At 40.9% G+C, this 9570-nt stretch overlaps 1 protein-coding gene across 1 annotated transcript in view; it reads right to left on the bottom strand.

Moving 5' to 3' along the window:
* CACUL1 (CDK2 associated cullin domain 1) overlaps positions 1 to 9570 on the bottom strand; it is a 76714-nt gene that overhangs the window by 5843 nt on the left and 61301 nt on the right. Inside the window, exon 7 of the mRNA XM_006020544.3 lies at positions 7757 to 7895. Coding sequence (XP_006020606.2) covers positions 7757 to 7895 — 139 coding nt within the window. The remainder of the gene's footprint in view (positions 1 to 7756; positions 7896 to 9570) is intronic.

Raw genomic sequence — 9570 nt, 5'->3', positions numbered from 1 at the left:
CGCTCTCATTAAAGCACCACCCCCACCCCACAGCACATGTAAAGATGCCTGTTATTATAAAGAATGAGTCAATATGCCTGTTATTATAAAGAATGATTCAACTATTATGCAGTTTATTTACTTTATCCTTATTCTTAAGCTTGATTGTAAAGTGGTTGAGTTGTCAAAATAATAAAACATCTGCTGTTAGAAGAAATTTCTCATCTATATTTTCATCATGTTTGAAACAGTTTTATTTAAATCTGAACCCTTCACACATCAGTTTTACAAAACTACCTGAAAAGTTACCAGGCCTAGAATTGCAGAAGTCTGGCACTGGCTTTATTAGGTACAACTTGAGAATATCATCTCTCTAAATAGAAGTTTTACCAAAACTCCCACGCATTTCAAAAAGTTCAGAATTTCATTCCATTTCATTTGTGTCATGGTAGTCCATATAGACAAGGAAATCTATCTATTTTCTCATTTTATTAGTGCTGAAGATCTTGAAGCAGTCTCCTAATGATAAACAATGGTGTGGGATGTACATTAGTGGAGATGCCGACAGTTTGGCACAATTAGAAAATTGAGCAAGATGTGGTCCTAAACCACACACTTCCTTCCATAGAAGCATAGAGAGGTTAATACATTTTGTAGGACCTTCACCTATAAGTTTTTGCTTTAACTTCTATGGAACCACGAGTCCCTCCCACTAGTTATTTAGGACCTTCCCGGCTTGCTTCTTTAGTATTAATAAACAAAAAAAGAGCTACATTTTGAACTACCTTTCAGAAACAATTGCAAAAGTTTACATAGCAAACCCAGAGCTTATTTCAGTATCTTTTGCCCATGTCATGTTAATAATTATAGCACATTTAAATTCTATCAGTAAAACATTACATATATACAACAAAACTTAACAGTATGTAAATTATGAAAATAAATATATTAATCCAAGACTAAATGGTACCAATTATCCAACCAATCACTCATATTATCCAAGCATTTTTATTTAATAACTAATAAGAAATCAAGTTACTCAAAAAAAACCAAATTGTATCAAAGCACATTCTAAATACAGATGCTTAGTCTCATTCATGAAATAGGCATGGCACTTTGACTTCAGAGGCAGTTAGCAAAGTTTATAGCATTATAATCTACATTTTATAAAGGAACTAATCTTCAATTTAAAATATTAAGCAGCATTTAGTAAGCTTAGCCTTTAAACGTAGGAAATTATCTACAGTCTAATGCACATATTCTTCTGAATTGCACACACGCCGAAGGAAACTCAGAATTTATTTGACAGAATAACTGTCTCATCTGCCTGAATGTACATTACACAAGTCATGAGTCCAATTAAATTATAAAGTAGCTAATATGGATTTTGGCAACTTCAATACCTAATCAAATTCAAGCCTGTAAGCCTTGAAGCCTAAGACTTTAATAATGCTAGTGCACTAGAACAGAAGATGGCAGATATTCCCATGTGCAAAAAAAACCCCCAAAACAAAAAAACCCTATCAAAAATAGTGAGACTGTCTGAACTGTACCTCTGGCCATTAAAATTAAGACAGTTTTCTGTTTGTTTTTTTCCTAAAAGAACAGGAATTGCCAAACTATAGTTCAAAGGATCTCCAGTAACCTGGAGTGCTTGCTGGCAAGTCCGTGATGACGAGACAGTGGTAGGATGTTGTCCATAAAGGCCTCTTCTCTGGAAGATACCTCCCCTCCACTGATCTGCCACAACATGGCTTGAGGAAACTTTCCACTCATATTGTCAAAGATGTCTTCTCTCAAACATTTAGGAAGGGCTGATTACGTGCAGATTGTGAAACTGAGGAAAATTATTATTATTACTATTAACAACCTAAACTTAATGTTAGTTGCATATTATAGTCAATTTTTTTATTGCTCATTAATTAAAGTTATTGATGGAGCAATCAGAAGCCATTGTTTGGCCCTTTTTAAAATATAAAAAATGCAAGTAAGTTATAGTTCATTTATAGATCAATTCCAGTGTCAACTAGAGGCATAAGTCTTAATACTTTCCTGTCAGACAGGAAATAAGCCATAGATATAAGCCATCTTTATTCCAAGCATATACATCAGACCTTAGTTTCAATTATTTCTTCCCTACTGCATGGTAATGTTTGCAAAATAAAAATTATTTATATTAAAAGTGATGACATAACCCAAAGGCTAAGCCTAATTGGAGTGTTCCCTGTTCAAAAAAAAAAAAAAAAAAAAAAAAAATCACTTGTCCCCCACAAGTACTATTCGTTAAATCAATTAAAATGTCAGTCAAAAGAAAATTACTAGATTGAATGTGCTCAAGTCCCATTATGCAACACCACATTTTCAAGTGGAAAACACACATAATCAACTTGTCCATGGCCACAAGTCTGTAGCAAACCCAAGAATAGTAAAGGAAAGTTATGCCAGTAATTCTGAAGTCCTTTACAAACAGGTCCCCTTCTTCCTGCAAACAAAATGCATGTCCTAGAAAGTATGTCCTAGCAACCACATGCATCTCATTATAAATCAGAGCCAGGAGGGTATGATCTACTCTAAACACTACAGATCTTTTCAGGTAAAGAAAAATATGCCAGCAGCATTCTCAGGAAGAGCTATGAGAAGAAGAAATGAGATGGGCAAAGGTGGAATAGGGTACAGACTTGAAAGTGATGCCAAGAAGTTAGAATCTAATGAGGAAGGCAAGGGAAAGCCAGCGAAGGAATATAGAGGAAGGAAGCAAGAAAGGCATCCACAACAGCAGTCTTTGAGAGAAATGTGCAGGAGACTGTGATAATACGGAGGCCTAAGAGAAAGAGTGGTGTAAGCAAGATAAAGAGAGCTTCAAAAGATTTCATAACCCTGATTAGTAATTAAGATGTTCCAAGTTCATATTCCATGCTCAACCAGAGGTGTTCAACCTCCAGTCCAAATCTGGTCCCTGACACTGGGTCATTTGGCTTGCACAGCTGTCCATGGATCTGTGGGGGAGCCCCATGGCTATGGCCCTGCCTCGGGGACCAGATCACACAGGGCCATACAGGACAGAGCAGGGCCCAATCCACACCATTCGTCTGGCCCATGGAGCCAAAACCATGAGCACCACTGTACTAGACTACTAAAATTCTTATCAAATCACTCTGATAAAACCAACATCTTTCATCTTCTTGGAACATGCATTTATACAAATGAGCAGCTTGGTTAGATTTGGTGCACCTTTTCTGCGTTTACTAATCCTCTGGAGGTCCAGGATGAGGCCAGAAACAATGCTCACACAGCTGCATATGCAAGCCTTTAAACTTTTTCCTTCCCTCAAACCACTGTCAGCATTACCTGAAGGGGAAGAGTTAAAATCTTTCCAATAAAACTATGAATCATTAATTATTGACCTATGCCATCATAGAAAAAAATAACTCTTTCAAATCTAGTTTATTAGCCCCTGGCATATTGCCAGCATCTGGAAAACTCAGCAAAAGCTTGCTTATGAATTGTCTCTGGAGAAAAAGAGTTTAACTTCCCAATTAAAAATATATATTTATTTTTAATCTGATTTCCAGGTTTAAGTGATTAGATGTAATTGTATCATTTCAAATATTTTTACTGGCAAAAAAAAAGAGAAAGAAAACTTAAATATCTAAAGTCATTTTGTGGATAAATGCCCTTAAAGCCCTTTTCAATCTTACTTTCTAAAATCTAGGGCAAACTTAATGAGGGTCTTATGAAAAGGCCCAATTCCACTTCTCTTTGCAAAAGCTAACTCCATAAGCACAACTGGTAACAATTCACTTTACATGCTCATTTTACATGGGCAATTATCAAGTCAACTATAAGCCCTTCCCTTCCAAAATAAGAGACCTCCCCATAATCCAGAACAGACCATAATTTGAGAGACTGTTAGGGGCAGGAGGCATTTTAAATGACTTTTCTCTCAAAAACTGAACTTGGGTAATCCTGCTCCACATCTGAACTTTGAAAATGTGTCAGCCTGAGAAATAAAAGTTGGCTTGAATTAGCTTCCAAGTTCACATAAACATCATCTTCCTTTTCCTTGAACTGAATAATCTACAAGCAATTTATTTAACGAAGCTCAACAGAAAATGTGGGCGCGTCCACATATGCAAGCACGCTTGCAGCAGCTCAAATAGAAGCAGTGCAAATTTGAGCCGGGGCTTTTTGCTTCAGCGCACATGCTCAGACATGCACTTTGTTGTGGAGCAAATTGTGCCACTTGGGGCAAAATAGCCCTGCCTGGCTCCTCCCAGATCTGCAGCCAGGGGAGCTAGATCCCGGGCCCAGCACCTGTGCTGCCCCCAGCAGTATAAAAAGCTGCCCTGGCAAGTAGCTCAGGGCTACTAGCTCTCAGGAGCTTCTAGGCCCCAAACAACTGATACCTGGGGACACTACACCTTGTGCCAGCTGGACTGCTGAAGCAGCCCTAAGAGTTCCCTGCACCCTCTACCCACTGCAATAGTCTGACAGTGGGGACTGCTGCCTGGTTGTGACCTGGCTGTGGGGACTGCACAGCTAGTAGAGGCATCTGCCCCTCTGGGCCAGCTGCCAGTGGATTGTGGTTGCAGGGTTGGCCTCTGTGCAGCACTACTGCCATGTGTGCCCCCTGCCCAGCCATGTGGGCAGCTGTTGCCCGGAAGATGTTCCAGGTGCAGTGGCCTGCTTTGAACTGCCAAAGCATGTCCTCCTGGCCCCATTTGGCCAGGAGGTCAGCAACAGCCACCTGGGTCCAAGGTACCAGCTCTGAGCAAGCAGTATCCTGCCACTGGTCTCCCTAGCAGGAATTCTGGTGTTCCCTATTGGAAAACTGAAAAATCCCAGATAAAAAAAAAATCCCAAAGTCACTCTGTAAAATACCCCCAAATCCATGTTCCTCCACAAGTAAAACAAAAGACCACTATAAAGAGAGAGAGAGACACAGAGAGAGACAGAGATCAGTTGGACAACGTTTTATTGATATATCTTACAATGTTAAAGCAAGTCTCTTATAATAAAGTGAACTCAAAATACACGTTTCATGAATTCATGAATACATATTTTGCTACCCTCCCACAGGGGCAAATGGCCCCCACACAGAGGTTATGGCCCTCCCAACAGGGGGTGCAACCCCCCCACAAGAGTTGCAAATGGCCCCACAGGGGCTACCACCACCCCCTGCAAGGCCCACATGCCCAAACCCCAGCCCCCTGATTGCTGTCCCACCCAACCCCAGGTACCATCACTTTAAAAAAAAAAAATCAGAAGAAACCCCCCCAAAAAAGGAAAAAAAAGCCTCTGCTTACCTTAGAAGCAGGGGAGGGGGGGGGCTCCAGGGCCTCCTGGCAGAGCCCCCCCACAGGCAGCACAGGGCAGTGGGGGTGCTCAGCAGGGCCCGGGCTGGGGCCAGTGGGGCTGTCACCCTGCCCGCATTGTGCAGGTGGGGCCCCAGTCAGCCAGATGGCAGCCAGACTGCAGGTAAGTGCCGGAGGTTTTTTTGTTTGTTTTTTGAAACTATGGGGTGGGAGGCAGGGATTGGAAGCCACGGGGAGGCTTGGGGAGATGGGGCCAGCCAGGAGGCAGGGGGGAGTCATGGAGGCAGGGGGAGCTATCGGGGTCCCCTTCCCCCTCCTCCAGCCCTCCCAACCCCTTACTCACCAGCACTGGAGCCCTGGTGCTGAAACACGCGGCCTGGCCAGCTGCGTGTTTCAGCACCAGGGTGAGGGGCCAACCACAGAGACACTCTGGCAGCCAGAGTGTCTCTGTGGAGGACCCAGCCTCTGACCCAGACCATGCCCTGCTCCACTTTTTTAAACTTTGATTTTTTTAGACCCCTGGATATCCAGGGGTCTAATTTTCTCCTCACGCTGCACATTTTTTCGTTCCTGCACGTGCCTCTTGCCCCGCCTCAAAGGGGTTTGAGGCGGGGCAAGATGCACTTGCATGCTCATCTGGATGGGCCCCATGAGTCTTTGACGTGTCACTTGAACACAAAGGCAATAAGCACCAAAAATACTTAGTGTATCATTAGTATTTACTCTTATTCCTCTTAACATTAAGATCAGGTATAGCCCCTATACATAATTCAATATTAAATATTAAGTGCTGACTGCCCTAACAAGATAGGTAAATGAACACTCTTTGGCATTACCAGTTTGAATTTAAAAATTACCTGGATTTCTATTTCACCAGCCAGCACCCACATCAAGGATATTTAAAAATAGCCCAGAAAGCTGTACATTGACATTTTGACATTTAGACAAAACTGGAGCGCTTCTGACTACAAGCCACTTGAAGAATACCCCCATCTTAAGATAGAACCTTTGTTTTATGGTTATTTTGTATAACTGGAGAAAACAACTTCACCCAATATACTACCCTAACAACCAACGCACAAGACAGCCTGTTCTTTTAGTTGAGGAGAAATAATGAGTTTCTCAGAAATTGTGATAAACTGACATATTGCAGTATTATTTTGACTAATAAATCAGCTGACTTGCAGGACCCTGGAACTATATAAAATAATTACATTTCTACAAGATGTTCTATGTGCCACTGTTATATGCAACCTCTAGAATTATTATAATTGTGGATTAGAGAAAAATAAAATTCATTATTGAGTGCATTTTCTTTCTGTATTTATACTAGTTTGCCTCTATTAGGATTTGTTTTGTTGACAGTCCCTTTCATTTCATGACTTACGCAATATCACCCACTTTCCTGACACTCCACTGATTTGCCTTCACTGTGTTCTGCATAACTTCAGTGCAAGAGCTATGCAGCAGTTAAGACACAGGGAACATCGGACACATCAGTTTCCCTGGCACGGATTCAGAAGTAATCCTGATAAGTTTCTAATATAATAAAAGGCTTTGTCTGTCTGTCTCCAATGCTTTACTCGCACAGGGCAGTGGGTGGCGACACTCCATCCCCATCCCCGCCTGCTTCTCCGCCCCGCCCCGGTCATTCTTGACAGACAACTGCCTAGTACCCTGAAGTAAACCTGAAATGCTCATCACCTTGGTGCTTTTACTTTCATACAGTTCACATACTGTTTACCACCTAGTAACACATTCTCTTTCACGTGCAGAATACAAAACCTCCTTTTCAAAGGAGCAAGATTGGCTAACTGTTACTTCTGACTCCTACAGATAAGCCTAGGGGCAGTGGAGTGGGGAAATGCAGGGGTAGAAGTTATATGCTTCAACCTTCTGAGTTCACCAAAAAAAACCGGTCAAGAGGCAGCCATGAGCACAGACAGAAAAAATGAGAAGGTGAAAGGTCAGGCATTGCTGACATCAGGTTTCTGACTTGCTCAATTTTCCCTGCGTATAGCCCCTTATAGAAAACAATTCAAAATAGCTACTTAAAATATTAAAACAGTATTGCCAACTGGCTGAGCAGTGGAAAATGTTAAAAGCAATTTATTAAGCATCACGTATAGACAACCACACGGCTACAGGTATTTTTCCTGAATTGTCAAAACACCGACATTCCAAGGACAATGAAGATCTGTTTTATGTCAAGTATTAAAGCAATGTTGATCTCTGGCTAATTCCTATTACTTTCTGTGGGATACGCAAGTACTCAAATTTTCAGACAGGGGGAGAGAAAGGAAGGAACTCACACTCACTCACTTTATTTAAGCACTTAAACTGAATTAAGCAGCCTAATTTTTAGACACCCAGACTTAAAGATTTTGGCTCAAGTCTAAAATATTAAGATACACACAGTACAGTAGTGTCTACTGCAATAGCTGTTGAAGGCAGATTATTACCTGGTAAATCCATTCTGCATAAGCTCTCTTTGAAGTTTCTGGTCTTGAGCAGCATATTCCTGAAGCTCAGATTCCACAGCAGGGGGAAGAATGTTTGGGATGAATTTAGAAAATAAAGCTGGTGCCATCTGAACCCACTCTGTTAGGAAAGGGAAAGTAATAGTAAAACAAAGAATAAAGCTCTTGAGAGTTTATTTTCTGATTTCATCTTTAAGAAACAACTACCAAAAGGTGAAGCAGGGTTCTTAAAAAACATTATATAAATGGTCAAAGATTTTGAATACAATTCACACACATTTCTGGCTAAGACCCTGAGCCTTGGCCAACAGGAGTCAATGCTATGTGGTCATCTAAACCTGTGCAAATAGCATGGGACCTATTTGCTTTTGCCCTTCTTCTTATGAAGTTATTTACAGGAGTGCAACAAGGCTGTAAAATGCCATTAATTCAGACTAGAAGTGATCCATACTCCTTTTGTGCAGAGAATCTCGCCTGTAATATTTACACAGCTTTAGGGGTCTATGATGCTAGTTAAATCTTACTAAAGATTTAACCTGGAAATCAGACGTAGCAAGACTCAATTTTCTGTAGAGGTAACCCAAGTAGATGGGCCATGTGTGGCCAGCTATGTGCATTACAAGAAGTAGTAGTGGCCAAAGTGAGACTGCCCAACTGCCACAATCTTTGTTTGCACTAGTAGGACCTCTCTACCATCATCTAAACTGGATTCTGTTTCTTACACAGAAGGTTGATTTAAATTAATCTTTATAATCCAAGATTTAGGGCCCTGCTCCTAACTGTGAGCTCGATGTCTCTGGATGATAGCAGGATATGCCACTGCACAGGTCTGCCAGTCTGACTCCTCCCCACAACAGAAATGCTATAATTCTCAATATTGCAATTTTCCAAGGCTCCAGGGTGAAATAGTGTGTTCATTATATAATTCTCAAGCATATCAGTTCAACTTCACAGTTAGCAGTTTTAGAAAAAGAGACAGAAGCTAGAACATTACTTTACAATGCAGCAACATCCGATGGCTATGATAACCTGGTCCATGCAGCAAAACAGGCCAGATTCTCTTTTGCCCAATGTTATATTCCATACATGAGTCAAAGGCTAGGACCAAAGAACTAATGACAGCTTTCTAATTCTCAAGCCACCTTGATCAAGCATTTGATGCAAATTATTTCACTTGTAACTTGAGACGCACTACTGAAAACTAGTACCAATCAACGCCGCACGGATGCACACACGCAAGCGCATCAGTGTGGTGCAAAATCTTCTTGCGTACAACATGCCACAGAATCACACACACACACCTTGTTTTGAAAGGCAGAAGAAAGGAGAAAAAAAAATTATTTGTAATAAAGTACCTGAGTAGCAATGTAACAGCAGGTAGGGAACCAGGCCTGCTCACTGTTCTGTTCCTTGCAAGTCTCTTGCAAATTTTACTTTTTTTTTTTTTTTTTTGCTGTTAACCAGCAAAAACTGCTCTTACTGTAATTTTAACTATAGGATCATAAAAAAGTAGGACTGGAAGGGATCTCACAAGATCATCTAGTCCACTGCTCAAGGCAGAATCATCCCTGACTAAATCATCCCAGCCAAGTGCCTGTCTAATCTGCTTTTGAAAGTTTCCAATCACGGAGAATCCACAACTTTAAAGTGGCCTTGTCCCAGTGCCTGATCACCAGGGATCCTATCCTGGTCTTCTCTGATAAAAAGGTGAATTCTCTGATAAAAACCCCCAAATCCATGATTAAAATGAAATGCCACTATATATATATAGGTATCAATTGAACACAATGTTTTAT

Source organism: Alligator sinensis, unplaced genomic scaffold (genome assembly GCF_000455745.1).
Source record: "Alligator sinensis unplaced genomic scaffold, ASM45574v1 scaffold527_1, whole genome shotgun sequence".
In the NCBI taxonomy this organism is placed as follows: Eukaryota; Metazoa; Chordata; order Crocodylia; family Alligatoridae; genus Alligator; species Alligator sinensis.
This window is presented reverse-complemented; position numbering and strand designations above follow the sequence as displayed.